At 39.2% G+C, this 20,914-nt stretch overlaps 1 protein-coding gene across 3 annotated transcripts; it reads right to left on the minus strand.

Moving 5' to 3' along the window:
• Positions 1-3,790: 3,790 nt before the first annotated feature.
• On the minus strand, positions 3,791-18,563 carry LOC121595975 (photoreceptor-specific nuclear receptor-like). 3 transcript variants are annotated; one of them, XM_041920483.1, is made up of 12 exons: positions 18,061-18,563; positions 17,282-17,695; positions 15,590-15,721; positions 15,281-15,509; positions 12,061-12,164; positions 9,983-10,097; positions 9,040-9,617; positions 6,402-6,502; positions 5,475-5,585; positions 5,265-5,414; positions 5,026-5,190; positions 3,791-4,959 (listed from the first exon to the last, which is right to left on the minus strand). In XM_041920483.1, the coding sequence occupies exons 2-12, from the start codon at positions 17,346-17,348 to the stop codon at positions 4,777-4,779; spliced, it is 1,935 nt and encodes a 644-aa protein (XP_041776417.1). In that variant the 5' UTR covers positions 17,349-17,695; positions 18,061-18,563; the 3' UTR covers positions 3,791-4,776. The 3 variants fall into 3 exon arrangements, with proteins under 3 accessions (XP_041776417.1, XP_041776418.1, XP_041776416.1); XM_041920484.1 differs by having other exon boundaries at positions 17,282-17,454; positions 17,940-18,563; XM_041920482.1 differs by having other exon boundaries at positions 17,282-17,454; positions 17,527-18,563.
• Positions 18,564-20,914: the final 2,351 nt, after the last annotated feature.

Genomic DNA, 20,914 nt, shown 5'->3' on the forward strand with positions numbered 1-20,914 from the left:
ATAATAGAGCGCATCGGTGTGACATGGCCCTGTCAACAATCATTCTTCAGGATGCTCGGTCCCTAGCTGCAGCCTCCCATCCATGTAGACACCCGATCGCCGACAGGTCTCGCTTCACCTGGTCCAGCCATCGAGTTTGCTGTGTTCCCCTGCGCCTTACCAACATATCCTGCCAGCCTTCGCCACCGTCAGGATGCTCGGTTCATCGTACAGCTCAGCAAGTTCGTGGTTCATCCTTCTCCTCTACGCTCCATGCTCGAACACCCACCAAAGATGGTCCGGAGGATGCGTCACTCAAAAACGTCCATAGAGGACCACCGGGCGAATCAATATTTCATTTTTTGTGCGTGCTGGATCTCAGCAGACGGTGAAGCCCGTAGTATACGCGATTGCCCTGCACAATGCGTCACCGGATTTCGCTGCTGATGTCGTTGTCTGAAGTAACGACCGTACCAAGATATCAGAACTCCTTTACTATCTCGACAGGAGAGTCCGTCACCTTGTCCCAAATCCTTATATATTTACGCCATTAAGTTCGACATTCTCAACTTGCACAGGGTGCAGTTCATGGTGGCCTCTAGCAGTCGGATCAACTTTCCAGGAAATGGATACTGTATTTCCTGTATCGGTGCATTATCTGTTACTTTTGTATCGGTTTCAGGATCGGTCTGCATTTGATTTTGGTTGTATGTCTCCGAATGGCTCGTCGTTAGTTATTTATTTGAATTGGGTTTCGAAGCCAATAATTTCGGCGTACTCCACAGATTAAAGGGGATCCTTAAAATTTAATTGCGTATCCCTGTAACGGAAAAAAAAACGAGATTCATCAAATTGTTACTGAGGTATGGGATAGCGAATTGATGCAGTGATGATGCTGAGTGATTGGAATCTCGGCATCATCTACCCCATATACATGAAGGGAGATAGGTTGGACTGCAACAACTACAGGGGTATTACGATGTTGAATACCGCCTATAAAATATTCTCCCTGATCCTTCAGGATCGTCTTGTCCCGCACGTCAAAGAGATAGTCGGAAACTATCAAAGAGGATTCCGAAACGGAAAATCTACCACTGATCAGATCTTCACCATGCGGCAGATCTTGGAGAAGATGGCCGAATACAGACACAACACATACCATCTCTTCATTGACTTCAAAGCAGCATATGATAGCATAGCCAGGGTAAAACTGTATGACGCTATGAGCTCTTTTGGAATGCCGGCCAAACTGATAAGGCTAGTTAGAATGACTATGACCAACGTCACATGCCAGATGAGAGTGGATGGAAAACTCTCAGGACCTTTTGCTACCACCAAAGGTCTGCGCCAGGGGGATGGGCTTGCCTGTCTCCTATTCAACTTGGCGCTAGAGAGGGCCATCCACGACTCGAGGGTGGAGACTACAGGAACCATCTTCTATAAGTCAACCCAGATCCTGGCATACGCTGATGATATAGACATCATTGGTCGGCGGCTCTCCTATGTAGCAGAAGCCTACCAAGGGATCGAGCAGGCGGCAGAGAACCTCGGATTGCAGATAAACGAGGCAAAGACCAAACTGATGGTGGCAACATCAGCGGGCCTACCAATAAATAATCAGAATCTACGTAGGCGTGATGTACAGATAGGTGAACGCACTTTTGAAGTCGTCCCACAATTCACCTATCTGGGATCAAAGGTCAGCAACGACAACAGCATGGAAGCTGATTTGCGCGCAAGGATGCTGGCTGCTAACCGGCCTGGAAAATCAGTTCACCTCAAAGAACCTGTTGCGACGGACGAAGTTGGGACTATATAGTACCCATATAGTTTCGGTACTCACATACGCCTCTGAGACATGAACACTGTCCAAATCTGACGAAACCCTCTTAGCCGCGTTCGAGAGGAAGATGCTCAGAAGGATACTTGGCCCCGTATGTGTGAAAGGACAATGGAGAAGCCGATATAATGACGAGCTATACGAGATGTACAGCGACCTGTACAGGCTGGCCATGTTGGACGCATGGAAACGCATGACCCAGCCCGTAAAGTCTTTTTAGGCCGTCCACAAGGACAGAGGAGGCGTGTTAGGACCAAATTGAGGTAGTAAAATGGCGTGGAGAAGTCCGCCATTAAGGCCGGGATAACGGACTGGCAGACGAAGGCGCGAGACCGTGAGCGGTTTGGGATACTCCTGAGGCAGGCCAAGACCGCAAAGCGCAGCGCCGGATAACAACAATAACAATCCCTGTAACCGGGCCAAATTAATCAGTTCACACACAACCATCTTTAACAGCCATCAGTAAACTGAAGCCTTAATGGCATTTCATCTTCTATGTCAAAAACTTTGCGTTTCATTCTCCCATTCCGTTCCATACTTTTTCCAGTTCAATCATTGAGAGCACTATTGCTTCCATTTGGAAATCCTTGTCTCTTATTTCCATCCGTAGAAAGAAAGATGAGTTTAATTTGCTGCTATTATTTTAACATTCTTGGCAATTACACAATCCACCAGTACTGCCTAAATATTTTCCATTATGATTTGCAGTCTTAATTTACGTAATTTAATATTCGAACAGTCTCGTAGTACAGTTGTTCAATCGTATTGCGTAATAATATATCCATCACAAAGCCTCATATGGCCCGTTCTAGAATAAGGAGCAAGGACTTACTGTCCGGCTGCATGGTACTAATAAGTCTCGAAAGCCTGTATAGGCCGGTATGACAGCGTATGTCGTCGCGCCTACCAGAAGAGTCAAATTTAATATAAAAAATAAGTATATAGAATGAAAATTTTACTATACTTTTCGAGGTGGCTGTTGTTGTAAGAATAATAAATGCTTTGGTCCACCAGGTTCCGTTTTCTATCCTAAGCTCTTTAATAATCGGTTTGACGTCGAATCTCATTAGTCAAGAGCTCGTTGTAAAGCTCTGAGCTAAGTCTACTAATGCAAAAAAGCTACAAAAGCGTTTGAAACTCAACATTTAATCTCTTATATATTCAGGGTTTGCAGTATTTTTTAATTCCTATTTCAGGTTCTAGGGTCTTACTTAACATTAAATGGAAATCATACTCTATATTAAAAAAATCCTAATTTCGTAAATATAAGAGAAGTCTCCTGAATGATAAATTAATTACTCTAATGATTAATAACTCTAATCCTGAATGATAATGAAAAAAAACCTACGCAGGATATTACAAACGTCAACTTCGATACGATTTTTATCGTAAGCCTGTAAGGAGAGCGTATTTTATAGAATTAATGGATAATCGTGTGGACACGTGTCATATATTTTTTCAATTTAAAAAAAAACTGATGCCCGACTTATTTTCAACTGACCAATTTTTTCAAATTGGATTCCATTCTTCGAATCTCATTGAATTTTATTAAAATATTTGTACATTTGTACATTCATGTAATTGAAAGATGGGCCCTAGAAGTGCATAGATAAGGGATAAGGAAGATCAACAATTTAGGTTATATTTTATTGAAGATTTTTATTTTTATGTTACTACTATTTTATAACTTTTGATGATGCTGGTGTCGGTCTGGTGGTACAGTCGTCAACTCGACTTAACAACATGCCCGTCATGGGTTCAAGTTCCGAATAGACCGTGCCCCCTTACGTAGGACTGACTATCCTGCTATGGTAATAAAAAGTCACTGAAAGCCAAACTCACTTCACTAGTGAGTACAGGCAGGCCTTGACCGACAGCGGTTGTTGTGCCAAAGAAGAAGAAGAGAAGATGCTGGTGTCATTTTCAATTGTTAGAAAATACTATAAATGAAACACATCGATTTCTATGTTAACCAAATATCTATTTATTTATTCACTATAAAATACACAAAATTGCATTAATTGAAGCTAAGCTGGTGCAAAAACTAAACTCTTACTGATCTCATTCATGGAAATAGATTCAAAAAACCAAAAACATCAAATATTAGTTCATTTTCAGTGCACGTTTTCTGCAAATGTGAGCTGTTACAGATGTTCTACGCAATTCAATAATTTATAACCAATAATGTACAAACTAAACCCAAGCCTAATATGGATACTTCAGTCACATGCTTTGGGTAATTGCACCGCAGTTGTTTAGCTTTTCTCATGTCAAATTTAATTTTCCTCGTTACTTAGATTGGGCTTTAAACATACAGCACAGGATTCTCGTTTGGGGTAATTATCATTCTATACTGTGGTTTTTTGCTTTAATGGTGTGGGATCGGGGAACTGTTCACGAAATGCATTTCTCACTTTGTTCATGGCGGTTTGTGCTTGAGGCAAATAATTAATTGAACTGGAACATTAATCACTATGCAAACCCGAAACTAGCGGTTTGTTCATTTGTTTGCAGTTTTTCTCGATGACGGATCACTAATCAGTTCAATTTAAAGTAATAAACACTTCCAATGGAAAGCAATTAAGTGTGTCAATATAGGAGATATTACCTCGTGCACTCCGTGAAATCGCAGTTCAAATGCAGATAGTGGTTTCAATAAAAAGCATAAAATTATGTTTTAAATCAGCGTATCAATGTGAAACTAACAAAACTGCATAACAATCACTATTTCATTAATTTATCCAATGTTTGCCCCATAGCAAGAGACTGAGAAATCTTTTTAAATTATAGCATATTGTAGAAAAATTAGGCATTTTGCTTGGACATCAACCCTAACTGACTTTGTACGAATCCCTATAATTTCCTCCCACATTCACCCGGTATTTATTTCCCTAATGTTAGTCACGGCAGATCAGTTGCACCATCCCATAGCGTAAAAGCAAAATTTTGGGTAAAGTTTAGTTTTTGTACATATCACATAACACTTTTTCCATCGGCGTGTTTCCGATCGTTTTCTGGAAGTAGATTGACTCTATTTTGTGTGAGTTGACTGCTCTTAATAAAGGTAACATCAAGAGCAGCCGCCCGAACCGCGCAATTTGCCCTGGAAACTGTGTACGCGAATGCTGCGCTAGCATCACCTAAAACAGGTGTAAAATCAATATTTACATTTCTGAGCTTTCACTTCACTAACCTACACAACTTACCTGTGCTTGGTCTTGCAGGTTTTCAATTTGTACCGGATCTTTGAGCCCTCGCGCCTCCGAGCGAAATAACACAATAGCTTTCATACAGGCGAATTCGGCTGGATCTACCAGAACCGATTTGAATCGACACAGAGTGTCATTGAGGATCCGTAGATCTTGTGCCAACTTTAAATAGAAGCAAATCGATAAGAACTTAATATGTGATTCAATTAAACTCACAATGGTCAACTGTCATTTACCTGTCCTGGTTTAAAGAAGCCAGAATTGTTTGCACTGTTGCAATGTTCATTCAATGAGAATAACGTACAGGCCGTCGTGTCAATGGGCATACACCACTGGATGGCGTTTAATAGAAACAGTTCAGCCCAGGACTCTTCAAGCAAGATAACCTGCAATAAACTGGTTTGTTAATCATCAATTGTATTACCTAACATTATATTCTTTCTTACCTGATCGCGGAACGTAAGGCTAGCGAAACTGGGTAGGTTTTTGGCCCATTTTACAGCCATGAATAGAAGCCGAGCACTCGTTTCATAAATAGTTTCCTGAAAGTTGAACATCTGTCGAATAAAATAATTTAAATTGTCAGTAATGTAAGTTCAAGAAATGCATCGAATACCCCAATTGAAATTGTGTTATTTTTATTGATTTTAGTTTCTTTAAGATAATTATGATTCACTAGTTATGATTATTGCATGTAGTGTAGTTCTTTTGCCCTGCTTCTAAAACTGTTTTATGTATTAAATATTTGAACCAAATTTTTGTTAGATTTAAAGCCCGGGATACAGCTTGAGTGAAATTGATTGTAAAATTTTGGTATTTTCTGCTATGTTTCATTTACCATGAATCAGAAGCTTGTTACAATATGTTACAATAAATAATTCAATGCATTTTATTGTAATTTTCCGCTTTGTTCACGGTGAAAAAATAACGGTTAGCGGGGAATTCCACATGCATTTAATTTATTATTTCAATATGTTTTACACTCTAAATATTGGGGGATTGAATATCCTTTCTTTTGGTGTCATTAAGCAATATTCCTATAAATATTTAATGAAATATAGCAAAAATACATTCACGTTCACTTTTACGCAAGGTCTAAATCGACCTTAAAACTTCGGGCCATATTTGAATATTTTTACAAGAAAATCTAATAAATTAAGGTAAAACAAAACATTACAAAATATCTTACTATTTAACAAGTGAATTTAGTTTTCCAATGAGATATATACTAAATTTATTTGCTTTTAAGCCTGGATCTACTTGTGGCTCTAATTGAGCCTCTAATTTTGTGAGTAACCTGATTTGTGATTCTGTTCCATACTAAATTTCCGTTGATATAAACACTACCTAATAGCATTAGCTGCTTTACTTACCGGTCCTTGTCCATAAAATGGGTGGTTCATTAGGCTGGGGATGGTGTTATTATTTTGTGGTTGGTCCGTATCTTCATCGTTGGTTACGTCAATGGAATCATCTACCGAAAATAATAGCATATGAAGCAGCAATTAAATATAGCAGATCAAACCAACGCTTGATTCAGTCATATGTCCAGGAAAAACAGTTACTGCCAAAAAACATGAATGAACATGAACATACGTAAAAATCTTCAATGTACCGCCTTTTCCGTATGATACCGTAAAATAGAAGTCACCCTTTTTAAAATATCGCTGTTTCGTAAAGCCTGTTTTTTGTTTATGTAGCCGTATGATACATTCAGCTCTATTACAATATTTTGAACGTTTAGGGACGATATGCAAATGAATTAAAAAATAAATAAATTCAATCAAACCAAAAATTACTTTCACCGTGTTGGGCCATGAAGACGGAGATGAAAGATTATTACGTCAATTCGAATACATTTTTTCCTTTTTCCTTCCTGCAGGGAGAGCTTTAGCTACGAAAAAAAAAGAAATCGTGGGGACACGTGTAATATTGACTTTCCATAAAAAAACTTGAGGTATAAACTCATTTCCAACTGATCTCCATTCTATAATTGGATTCAATATAATTATTTATATATTTGTACTTGGTGTTGACCGGCAGGTCCTGGAGTTTATTCGAAATACGTGTCGGCTTCTAAAAGACGACCAAGCGTAAGACCTGAATATTCAGTTGTATGATTCTCGATAAGTCTTCGAAGCATTTGAAAAGCTAAAAATGGTTCTAATCCGTATGACGTGACGGGTAACGTCGTTACGCCCAATAACAAGAACCAAATAGTTAAAACATTGTATTATCTTTAACATCAGACCATCAATTTAATCAAATCAATTAAGGATGGTCAAATATTTTCGAATACTTATTTAATGATTTGAATGCAATAAATTCAAATCAATTAGCAAATCGCACAATCCACAAATCGATTTGTCAAAACTGACAAATTGCAATTAATCAACAGATATTCCTCGCTTGATGATTATAAGTTGAAATCAATTTAGCTAATTTTTTTCTTCAAACTGTTCGATTGTTAATGTGCGAGAGAAAACAGTTTAAAAACAGCTTTTATAAAACGTCACCCTGTCACTCATCTATGCGATCCACGCGTTTCCTAATTCGATTTACGATCGATCTTGAATTTCAGTTACAAAAAAAAAAAATCAATTACTTGAAGTTTCTCACACGCATTTCCTCTTTTTTACCAGTTTCGTACCCGTCATTTCACCAGCCGTGACCGTTGCGTCGGTCTGCAAATCCCTAGAGCCACGGGAATAAAAAAAAAACATTGGCCCTATCCCTTTTTCTCCTTACTGCTTTACAAGATTTTTTATGCAATTTCCTACAATCCCTGTCGTGTGGCGTCACAGGATCATACTTAAGGGCCCATGGTACGTATCGTAATAAGCCTTTCGAGAGTTGCAATTGCACATCTGGGACTTCGATATTTAACTCGACAGCGTTTTAAATGATTAATGAATCACTGTTGCAAAGGGAAAACATTTTGATTGTTTGATTGCTTCGTATAAGTACACGGTATGACACTAATTATAGAAAGATTATTACTAATTATCGTAACGTAAATTTAAACGGCAATGCGTTTAGACATGGATGGTTATTATTTAGCAGCCTGTAATGATTTAACAAATGGTTTAGATTCATTCGAGTAAATGTAAATTCCAGCATGTTAATAGAACATTGAGAACAAACATGGTTGGGTCGTTCGTATGTGAAATAAAATTGTTAATAATACGGTGAACAAAGTCATCAAACAAGATGTCCAATAATCTTTTATCTATAACTAAATAATCCAATCTGTATTCAGTAGCAAAACTAAACTGATGTAAGCATTCTTTCATTTAGTTGAGAAACGAGCATAACTCTTAAAATACATGGAACAAAATCACAGAAAACAACATCCCTATTTCTCACGTCCCTTTTATCACATGATGGGCGCAGTTTAGCATAACAGCATAATGATTTACTAACGCTGCTCATCCCTCTGAATGGATATTTCATCTGTTTAACTACCAATGCTAAAGATTTCGTTCACTCTTTTAAGCAAAGGGATCGTTTTTCTGTGATTTTACCATCACACATACAGAAATGTGTAGTTACCCTTGCATGTGTTACCCAAACCGGATAGTGGTGACTGATCCCGCAAGCTTTGTGAGGAACAATTATTTATGCGGTATTAGACCACCCTCAGGAAGTGACAAATAGTTATTTTATACCCTCGGGGATGGTTATTTTATAACTCGCAGTTTCCGATGGGTTACCGATGGGTTGCAAGGTACCACTTCATTAGCCAAATTAATTTTTCTCCAAAAGTTGAACTCAGGACGTTGTTTGACCCTTTCCATTGAAGCAATTGACTAAATTATGATTATATCATTTTATGACTTTTTTGCACGATTACGCACAACGCAGGATGTTCATTGCGCAATGGTCGACAGTGGTGTGAAAGTGATAAAATTTTCATTATTCAAATTGAGCGATCCACTCTGCATGTGTAGCACTGCTTAACTGACAGTTATTGCAAACATTCCCATTTACCCCACCTCGTCCACCACTTACCGTCGTTATCGTTCATGTTGTCCTGCTCCAGAATAGGACTGGCCGAACCGCACGAAGATGAGCTATGTTGAGGATGCTTTTCAGTCGCCATACTAGTGGCTCCCGTCACACAGCTACCCCCAGTGCCGAGTCCGTTTACCGGTGTCCCATGGGCCGGCGACCCAGCCCCACTCGGAGACTGATCGCCCGCCATCGAATGATTAGAGGAGGATGTCGTGTTGAGATTTTCCGTCGAGCTGGATGAAGCGTTTTTGTTATTGTTGCTGTCACCACTGCCACTGTTCATCAGCACAACGGTGTCTCGGTCTCGATCGGAACCATTTCCACCCGAATGACTCAAACCGGGCGTGCCGTTATGGCCCGGCATCCCCACGCCGTTCAGATTCATCGACAGTCCGTTCGCTAGCCCGTGCATAGCGGCATGGTGTGGATGGTGAGGATGATGATGCGGTAGACTGTTTACCAGCGATGACACCTGGCTGTGATGGTGCAGAAATTGACTGGTCGGTAAGGCAGGCGTTGGTAGGATACTTGGGCCATAGCGGGAAGGTGAGAGCAGTGCGAGTGAAACTGGAGGTCTAGAGTAGGGTAAAATGGAAAAATACTGATTCATCATATTTCGTCTCACTATGTAAGCAGTTATTACATAAATGTCTGACTAGTTTAATGTTGAGGGGCGTTTATTTTCACTACGTTATGCTTTGTTTGTTTCTGAATTCGTACTTGTGCTATTGCATATGTTAGCCACCTTGGTGGTTAATGCTCAAGGATATGCAATATTGTTAATGATGTATACAGTTTTACATTGTTTATCTTTCTATATCACCTTTGAAACACTTGTTAATTATTCTTCATCGTAAAAATGTGTTATATTTTTTATTTAGTTTTTGTTATTTATTAGTAAAAGGACTGGATGGCGTGAATTAAGATAACAAACACTCACCCAAACACTCCGACGGCAACGGCTGCTTCCCTCAAGGCACGTCCTTGTTCCATATCCCGTAGTGCTTCTGGTCGGATTGTTGCTGTATTCCGTGGTTGACGTTCATTTTGTACAGCTAGAACGATTCACAAAAAACTACCTTATTACGTGTTGAAGAACCACAGAGTGTGGGAATTATCACGTTGCGAGGTTGAACGCATTATTTTTGGTGACCCTTGAAAATTAAGCACACGTTATTCAATCGCCTAGAGGAGATGTAGGCGGGATTGAACCATTTTTCTGCATAATTAATTTCGCCCGAGGACCCCTTACCGTTAGCGCGTGTGCCGGAAAATTTGTATATATGCGAGAGCATTCATATCGACATCACTTCAGCTTTGTTTCATTCGTTAACTGTTTTAACTTTTCATGACCAAAGGATCCCTGTAGTTACTTTGAGGACTATTACAACGATGTTGCCATATTTACACCTTCCTAACATACGGCTCGGGAACGGCACGTGTCAAAGATGTTGCAGAACAGCAGGATACTGTTTCTGTAAATGGCTCACACTGTGGTTTACGCAACCATTAACAAAAGATAACGTTAACCCGACCGTTTTATGCAAACGACCTCTCTCCAATGCATCGTCTTGTTCCAACAACTCGTCACCGATCTTTTGACACCTCGCGCACGTTCATCGAAATTCTGAACGTCGTTGTTTCGTTAGTTCATCCCTCTGTCGGATTCCTCCTCTTTTTGCGCCCGAAAGACAAACCAATATGTTACACAAAAATAATTAGAGCATTGTTCACATGTTTACCCTTGAAAACCGCAACGAACGCGTAACAACAAATAGAACCTGTGACACAACCGACCTTGACCAACAACGGATGTAAGTGGTGCTTGTTAAGGTGTTGGCCGTAAAATTGAAAGTAAGATCTCACTTAATGAAAGGTACAAAGACAAATTGTTTTCAGCTATAACGTGTATACACTATACACACAACTACAATTACTATCAAAAAGACCCTGATTGGGGAAACAAATAATTTATATTTGATATTTTATTTGAAAGCATCTGAAAGCGATTTGTAAGCTGTTTTTAAAGGTAGCTCAAAGGATCAGTCAATGCTATTGGCAAATTATGTTCTTCATTTTGTCAGGTATTTCAAAAAACTAACTGGCAATGCGTGAGGAATACGTGACGGTTTCGTGCCTCATTTAGGTGCGCCGGTGGCTAAATCAGCTACGAATCTCACTCCGTTTTTCTGGAATTATTGGTGATCAAACCGATAATCGCTTAAGGGCATCTTGCTTGTTTGTTTAGCAGCTTTCGAAGGACAAAAACGGTGTAGTATTGTACAATTTTAATCATCCTACTGCGGGTACAAACGTTCAGCAACCTACGCTTGGAATCAACATATAGGAATGAGTCTAAAGATGACACAATTTGAAAATCTATCTCGATTCTTATTATTTTTTTTACAGTGTTATAATATATTATTTCCCTGCGCCAAATTATACGAGCTCTGTTTTTTTTTTCATTTTTCAATACATTTTTATAATTGACTGAGCCGTAGTCTTCGATGTTTATTTGGGCACGGGTATAACCGAGTTGCTTTTATCACAGCATAACAGGTTGTTTCAAATAACCTTTGATTCGATAATGCTACTGACATATTTCGTTTACCAAATATGACCAAATTGCGATACATTATATTCTAAAGCACAGTTTTTTTAAAATAAATAATTGGTAAAAATATTAAAAATATAACAAAACAATTGTTAGATTGATATGTTATGAATGTCAGTTTTTCACAAAACCGTGTTCAAGCTTTATGCTAGATTTGTTAGCATATTGTTAAAAATCTATATCCTTGGAATTAATGATTCACAAATCTAATGTTTTGTGTGTAAACACGAACTTTTAAATTGAAGCTGTTCGAGGGAGGCTAGAACCTAATATTCATATTTTTAGGATGACTTTTAACTGAATGACTAAAATCATCATAGCCGAGATTTGGACCTGATTCCTTTGAACAGACACTTAAGTATTATTACTAGTACTATTATTAGCAACTCAACAGCTCTACTTACCATCCTTGTTCATTCCCATCGTAAGGCATTTTTTCAATCGACACGCCTGACACTGATTCCTGTGCGCTTTGTCCACTGTACAACTTCCTGTCCCGGCCTGGCATCTAGAGCAACAAAAGTGAGGAAACACTTAAGCTCATTGGATTTCACACTCACCTTCAATAATGCATCACAATCGCACTTTATATCGTCTGAAACAAATTTACCCCTCACTATCTCATTGACACCGGGTCAGCTAAAAAAATCTCTTTCACTACAGCAAAATTGCACCAACAATGTAAGCTACAGTGGAAATATTTATGTTCAGCATATTTACATGCAATAACATTCAAAAGGTGCATTCTGAAGATAGTGATGCTGCGTTCTTCCTGTAAATTTACTGATCTTTTATTTTCATGCGAACCGATGCACCAAGTGTTCTGTCCAAGTAAGACTTTGCCTTACAGTGGTATCACGCACAAGCAAGCTTAATACATTGTCTGTCTCGAAAATAACTTTAGCTGATTAACCAAAATCTAAAACGCTGATTGAATACAGGTATGATCTCTGTCCAAATTAAATTTATATAAGAATTTTCAACGCTAAAAAGTACACTCTAATGAACCTTTTTCCCGCAAACGATACAACGAAAAAAAAACAAGATTCACCGCTCAACAGGTTCATAGTGGAAAACTAGCAAACATAATTTCAATTCCATTACATACAACGAAATACTGCTGACATTGTGATAAAACCAAGCCTTAGAAAGTCGAAAGCCGTGTTTAAATACCATTGCTCTTTTCGTCTGGATTAGTATGGTTGGAATGTGTTATCGATGTGTTGGAATGAAGCAAATTTGCTGCAGAATAGCCATGAGGTACTAGGGTATCTATTCGGCTGCCGAGGATAGCAAATGCGAGAACAAGGGAACAAAACATGAAGCAACACATAATACGCACGATTTAAGGTATGCTACTGTACCGGTGTCGAACATTGGATAATCGTTCTTGCATAATGATATGCATTTAAATTTCAAACGTTTTGCAAAAAAACACATTATAGATCCGAATAGATATAGATACTTATTTATAGTTCGATAGATAGTGATAAAAAAAATCATGATCAGAACTACGTTGACGGAAATTTTCTTCGGTCGGACGGAAAATTGGTTTGAAAAGCTTAATATTTTAATCGAAATTGTATTTCTATTATAAATAAATGCTACTTATAAGGATTATCACTGTTTGTTTCACTACGCCTTTCAAAGAGCTTTCCCCTTTCGGTATTGCCTTTTCTACACTGATTTTGCCTGATTGATTTCTATATTTCTCTTCTCGCATTTTCGCTGCGGACCCTTATGCGTTCAAATGTGTATTTCCATTCCATTCCAAATCTTTCAAATGTTCTTTACAACTGGTTACTCTTAACACGTATCACACACTGCATCACTGAGCAAAGCAAGATAACACGGCATCAAGCAACAGCTGGTGAAATGTGTTTGTAATAATATTCATGATTCGTCACAGAAACATTAAAATTTCTGCTTCAAGCTATATGTTCATTCTGTTTACTCGATTCTTCCCATAGTTTATTGTAGCCAGTTGGAATAGATATAGGAAATGTATTTCCCGTGACAAAGCTTTGCATCGAGATGACGCAGGTGCAACACGACAATTAAGTTTATGTAACTGAGAAGCAACGAGCACTTATCGGTCATTGTGTAATATTTTGCCTTAAAGTATCCTCATTCAACATATGGTTTTGCAACAGAGGTGGTGAGGATGTTTAATTAAAAACAACAGCACATACCAAGATATTGAACATAATTACTAAAGACTTGACAGAAATGGGATATTCGATTGTGAAGCTAACATTTCCTGCTAACATTTGAACCATATTTTCAAAGCGCATTTTGTTTTCATGCTTCCAATATTTAATTCAATTTAAAATCATCATTTAACAAGTTTTTGAATATTAAAGTTATAAAAATACGACGCGACCTATGAAGAACCGAAAAGTTTACAGTACCTATGAACAACATCTAACTGGAGTCTGTATGGATTATCAGCGTTGTGAAACCATAAAATATCAATTAATCATTACACCATTTAGTGTTGGGATAATCTTATAACACCCTTTGAGCATTACGACTATACTTGGGCTGGTATTCACGCTTCAAATAGTGCGAACGCAGAATAGAGCGGAACACAACCTGACATAAGGCGTACAGCCATAGGAAGGATAAGCATTGAATCCTTCCGCAGATCCTACACCAAATGGTGATGTGTTGCACTCAGATAGAGAAGAATAATATCTCTCCTGCTAGTCATTGTCAATTCACATGAGAGGCAAGGGCACGAACTAAACTACGCGCCCGCAAGCACCAACCAGAATACAATTGAATGGAAACATCTGATCACTTACTGCCTAATCTGTCGACCACCGGAAAGCAACTAGCAACTATTGCTACTTCGAACGAACAAACAGTCCGTTTCCGGGGAGTAAGGGACGGATGGTTGATTAATTAGAATTTAATTTATTGAGTGGCACTCTACCTCTACTGCGACCGACAACAACGGAGGTGCATACTTACAGAAAGCGTAAAATAGCCGCCACTCCCATCAGTCATCGGTCACGCCAACTTGGTGGTGCGCATTGATTTCGACAGGGGTTGTACGTTAAAATGATATAGGGATTAAGTTGTACTATCTCGGGTGCTCTTGGAAATATGCTTTCCCTAACGAGGAACAGGGAGTATAAGCCTTAGAAAAAAAGAAACCAAACCATCAGGGGTTCCTTTCGCCGAAGCATTGATAAATATTGACCAGATTCTGCTCGAAACGACCCTCCTAAAAGGCAATAGTTTAAGGGTGCTATGTCGCTGTGTTTTATGTGTAAATAGGAAGTTATCGGAAAACGTGGTGTTTTGATTGGAAATCTATTATTCTATTTGCGAAAGGAATCGGGATTGTTGGTTATCTGTGCAAGCCACCAAAATTGAAATATTATTTATGTCAACAATATCAACACGTGTTGAGATTACGAATGAAATTTGTTTGCATTTGGTGATTTATGGTGTCAATGTTGATGCGATGAAGTCGGGAATATAGAATTGTATTGTTTTATAGTAAAAAATGGAAATAGTAAAAATACTCTTGAAGTATAGTTATAGTACTAGCATAATTTTCTTGAATTTTACTTTAACTGGAAATGATGTAACATGATAATGATTTTCACTTACCGATAGATTAATTTCCTACGGACGCTACGTTTGAAGAATCCAGAGCATCCATTGCATGCCAGTATGCCATAATGCTTCCCAGAGCTAGTATCTCCACAAACGACACATATTAGACCAAGATTTTGAGCCTTTCTTGCTGAAGAGCTCGTGCTTTCGTTCACATGTTGTGGTGGCCAAGGCAGCAGTCGATTCTGTGGCGAATAACATGATATCGGCGATCCTCGATGTTCTAGTGAAGCAGAGCAAAGATAAAGACACAATTACTATTGGCGCACTGTTCAACAAGGTTGCACTACTCTCAATTCTTACCTCCTTTTCCCGACATGCCATTCTCGATGCGCGACAATCCTCCATGAGTACCATCTTCAATGACGAATCCTCGACCACCGTCGTCCTTCTCAAGTTTATCGTAGAACTCGGCGATGGAGCCCTTGCTGAATCCTGCAAAGAAAGCCATTCCAGAACGATCGCGATCAACACCTCTGTCTGGCACGAGTAACATCGTTCTACCCCGGCAACCCAATCATCATCCCTCATGTATCTTTGATTAGCATCTCACGCGATATGTTTGCTTAAACAGCTCCGTCTCTTTTCCACTTGAGATATCATTGACCTCGACGCATCACATCCAACCCACATCGGCAGAACCATCTTGCTCGGCACGACAAACAGCGTATCGGACGGTGGACAAACAGCAACCCCCTCGCATACCCTTGCGCGGCTTCACGCAAGCTGATGCATGGCACTACCCCACTGTAACGTCTTCCGCTACGAATAAGAAATTAACTACTGTTGACTCAGCGGCCTCTGCCAAACAGAAATGGTTACTTTGTAGAGCTGTCGCATGGTACATGCACACGCTGACAATTTCTGGAAGAGTCTCTTTATGTGAGTTTGATTTTTCTATGGATAATAACTTAACTTAATTCTTTTTTAGACAGTTTTATGTACCACAAACACTTTGGTAGTCACAGATATCCATAAAATCTCATTTTCGCTCCAATTTATATTGAATTATCAAAAACTTATTTTTCTTACCCTTGAAATACGTGGTCAAAGTTAAATAACAATCAATTACCTAACGCTCAATACCAAGCTAATCAAGATAATTCCTGGAATTGGCAGCCATTTTTGTTTCGTTGGCTCATTTTCATCCAAGTCCACTCGATCCGATGAGACCATTTTGATTTCAAAACTTCACTCAACGTCATAAGGCCGCTCGCCTCGAATGAGTTTCAAATTTGCAACTCATCGTTTTACCATCTGTGACAACAAAACCTCGCAGCCTCCATCCCCACTGTCTGTCGATGATAACTCATAAATGGATAAGGTCACCAAGAAGAATGAACATCCTGCAAGCCGGTGGCAACACAGCCGATGTAACACTCACAGCCCCGACCTGCCCAGCTTCTTTGTCATAATCTCTTTATGATTTTGTTGAATTCAAGTCGTTATACTGCTCTCTTTCATGGGTCCCAGTTTTAAAGTGTGCCTCCAACGCTGATTCAACAAAACCGCTCAATGAAACGAGTAAACTTGCCACAGGCACAATGTTTCAAAATTCCCATCTCACTAAGCAACTTTAACGTCTCCAAATATACATCCAGCAACTGTATCAACATGCCGTCGGATGAAAACAGCTCAATGTTGTTGGATGTTGTCGAAGCTATCAAAGTCAAATGAAGCGCGCGAGCTTTCCCTTTTGCGAGAACTTGCTGTGATGCTTGTGGATCATCATTGGTACCACCCAATCCCCGGTACTTAAGCATAGGTAGAAGCCCGTGTTCGCTATGCAACATTCATGAACATTCTTCAAAAACAGTTTATGGACTAGTTTCCAAATATTTGTTTGCGATTATTGTAATTATTATAATTATTATTTTTATTATGATTATTATTATAATTATAACTATTATTATTGTAATTATTATTTGTTTGTAATTACTCTTTGTTAATTAAACACTCACTGTATTATACATAATCTCCCCTATTCTTACTTACCACTCTTATTATCCTGCAGAACCGTCGAGCTATCCATATTGCCGTTTTTCTTGCTAAATCGAAACATTCAAAAACACTTGCACTAACGCCCTGTTTAATCGGATGTGTTGCTTTTAACATCCGAAAAACTTTTAACGTTTGATGTTTTCGAATTGAATTGATGTTTCAGTAAGCTAATAAAATAATTGAAATACATTCGAACAAACCATTCTTGATTGTTATGTTATTTTACATCCCATTTTCACCTTTTAAACAGTAGTGATGATCAAATTAGCTTTTCCCACTCCACTAAAGTATTTGCTTAATTAATCTCCTTTTTTGGTCACAGGTATTCAATTCATTTGAAACTGCAAACACTTCACCTTAAAATCAGACAAATCCTTTAAAGTGATCTCCTAACAAACACATCGCACACTGAAAGCATTCCACAGAAATCAAATGGCAATCCGATTAACTTTTGACACACATAACTTGGATACAATGAAGAATGCACTCATACATGCCTTTCCAGCATATAGCAAACCAAGTGTATCTTTTCAAACGTATTTAACGACGTTTTTGTGTTAGATACACGTTTTTTATGCTGCCTTTATTAAGGATTCGAAAAAACAACACTTGCACTGTACTATTTGTATTCCAAAAAGCCTATGACACCAACATCAAATTATCTTTGTTGACTCTACTGCGTTTCACAGCTCCGTTTGGATCCATCAGCACCTTCAGCTACAGCCGTCAGTTCATCTACTAAAAATCACTCAGTCTGATCGAACACACCGTACCAGTTCGCCTTCGCCAGTTCCGTTGACACAACTGCCAATCTTTCGACATCGAGGCCCCGTCACACCGATGCTTGTGCTGCTACTGCTTCTGCCTGTGTGTGCTCTCGCTGACAGCATCGCTGACGATCGGGGCGAAAATTCATGCCATCGGAAATCTATGATTCGTCCTCTCTTGATGTCGAAAGTCCACATTTGTTACCTTTGCCGCTTGTAAGCCCTAAGCTCTAACTCCTCCCTTATTGGTGCGCCTCTATGTACACGATGTGCGGTGGAAAAGCGTGGAAAACAAAGGCATCACTGAGGGGAGGTGATAAGCGTCCCCTGTCCCTTTGCAATGCCCTCTGGCAAGATGCTGCGATGGTGTATGTTTTTCCGCTCGATACGAGGCCCTTTCGCTCACTCTTTCGTTGGCTGACGGGAATGGCATCCTATCTCCCGGGGATGGCTACGTCAAACAGTACGCTTTTGGTAGTGATATTGTTGCTTTTTGTTGGCTGTTATCGCTCTTCGTTTCTCGCCGGTTTTCATCATGCTGTCTCTGTCCAAAGTGGAGCAAATACTGGCGAACAAAATGTTCCATAGTGTATCCGTTCCGTAACCCCAGACTCAACGCCATTCGAACGTCATCGTACAGAGCAATGAAAGGGCCTAGTACACAACAACAAAATACAGTGGATACCAAACTTTTCTTCAAGTATTGATTGAGAGTTTTATACTTATTATAGCTTTATTAAAATACTGATATCTTCAATAATTTGTTCATTGAATGAATTTTATCAGAGCGTTCTTTTCTGATAAATATTCATAACGCAAAATAAACCACATGAAATATCATATCAATGAAGTAAATAATGTCAAATATTATGATTTTATTCATTCATTAATAGATGTTTATTCCTCTTTCGTTCAAAACTATATCAAAACTGTTTTAGGGTACAACATACTAATGCTCGTAAAGCATCTCCAAACATGTCTACTCCTCTTCTATCGTATTATGGAAAACGTTTTAGAATAGTAGGGACAGCCATTGTTCAGTTCTCTCACTAGGTGGTTCGATGAATCTGGTTCATTCCGGTATTTTGCAGCTTCATAGGTAAACATGAACCCCACTGAAACTGCCATCTGTACTCACATGAAGTATTTTTTGCTGCTTTCTGCGATGTTTCAGTTCAGCTCATTACTGCTTCTTCCTCATGATTATTGCTAGTATACCATTTAACCGAAAACTCATAGCTGTTCTTATTTGTCTTGTGCTAAACAAGTGCTGCTTTTACTTTGTACATTTTGCTTGCCCCATCAGAAAGGCTATGCGCATGCTACTTTTCTATAAAATGCAACGCTGTTTGCATCGTTTACAATTTCTTCTTCTCCCCCTGCTCTCCTGGATTATGATGTTGTGCGTGCGGGAAAATGAATGTGTTAGGCACACATGAAAGATCTGGGCTTTTTGAAAAGCGTCTCAGATGAATCTTCAACATTTGAATGTTTGTTGCCGCTGATAAGACCTAGTCGGGAACTTAAGTAGAGGGCGAGTGTTTGGTATAGTCAGCTGAACTGTGACAAGCACTTTTTCACAGTTTTCCACAACCTGTATCGCTTCTCCAGCCTGCTTTCATTCCTCTCGGTCATAAACCGTCTGTTTCGGATTTATGGCCGAGAGACACGCCTTCGAATATGGGCGGAGCTACGCAATGGACAACGTTATCGGTACAGGCATTTAGCAGCACAATCTTGTGACTTTTTGTAAGGCAATACATAACAGCCCTCGGTGTGGCAGCAGCAAAAGAGCAAGAGCGATGCAAAAAGTCAGCTTATGTACTGATCAAATGCCTAACGCCGTAAAGAGGGATTTCGTGCGACAGTTGGTGTTCAATGTGGTACGAAAGCACATGAAAAAACGCTACTAGGTGGTTAGTAAGGTTAAACATAGATCGAAAAAGCAAAGCATAAATATTTAACATTGCCAAAGATGTGGATTTCGCTCCTGGGACATAATGTGTATTTGTTTACTTTCTTTCTCTCTAAACATTAAGGGCTATCGATTTGCTCTGTTTTGAAGTTCCTAGAAGTCTTTTTTTTAAATTGTTTTTTTTTGATGACCCAAACTGCTCACAATCACCGAACAAGAGTCATTTCGTGCCCAGCCACACAAACATTGGTTGCAAAGAGCGATCTCTTCATCGATTAAATCCGTCCTCCTCGCACCTTAGGACGTCAATGCGGCGACATCTAAAGTTTTGCTTGCTTTGCGTTGATGTATTGATTTTTCACTAAAATAACTCGGTCCAATTTTTTTCTCTGAAGCATAGGTCTTCTGTGAATTTGGAGTTTTTCGCATACAAATTATTCTATATGGTGCTGCTACTCTCGACGGCCATTCCAAAAGTCAAATTGACAATAACGGGCATCTGTGTCTGTTTTCGCCGAATCGTACGTCGTGTTGTGCCAAGTTTGCATTTTGGTCGAAAACGTTCTACCTGAACGTGACTCCATTTGACATCGTGTTGCACTTGCATTCTGACTGTTTGCAGTATGCAGATGTATTTTTTGTCGCCTCGAACTCAATGCTCTAGGAAAGGACAATCGATTGCACTTTGAATGTCGTGTGGTACGAACGAGCGGACATGTGTAATTTGCAAACGGCAGACACCTGATAACTGATGCCATTGTGATTGCACCTCGGAGGCTTCTACCGAGCTCGAGTAATTGAGTTTACGTTGCCGATAAACTGATTAACGGTGATCATCATGATGCTGCCAGCGACCGTGTACAGTAACAACACAAGAAACATGATGGAACCATCCAATGCATAGCCTTGTGACCCGCGGATGGCATTCGTTTTATTGCAGCAATG

Source organism: Anopheles merus, chromosome 3R (assembly GCF_017562075.2).
Source record: "Anopheles merus strain MAF chromosome 3R, AmerM5.1, whole genome shotgun sequence".
NCBI lineage: Eukaryota > Metazoa > Arthropoda > Insecta > Diptera > Culicidae > Anopheles > Anopheles merus.

Coding starts and splice junctions, on each gene's coding strand:
- LOC121595975 (XM_041920483.1), bottom strand. CDS start 17,348: ATGTTTCGATTTAGCAAGAAAAACGGCAATATGGATAGCTCGACGGTT. Junction 10,098..12,060: donor GATGGGAATGAACAAGGATG/GTAAGTAGAGCT, acceptor GAATCGTTCTAG/CTGTACAAAATGAACGTCAA. Junction 6,503..9,039: donor CAACATGAACGATAACGACG/GTAAGTGGTGGA, acceptor TATTTTCGGTAG/ATGATTCCATTGACGTAACC.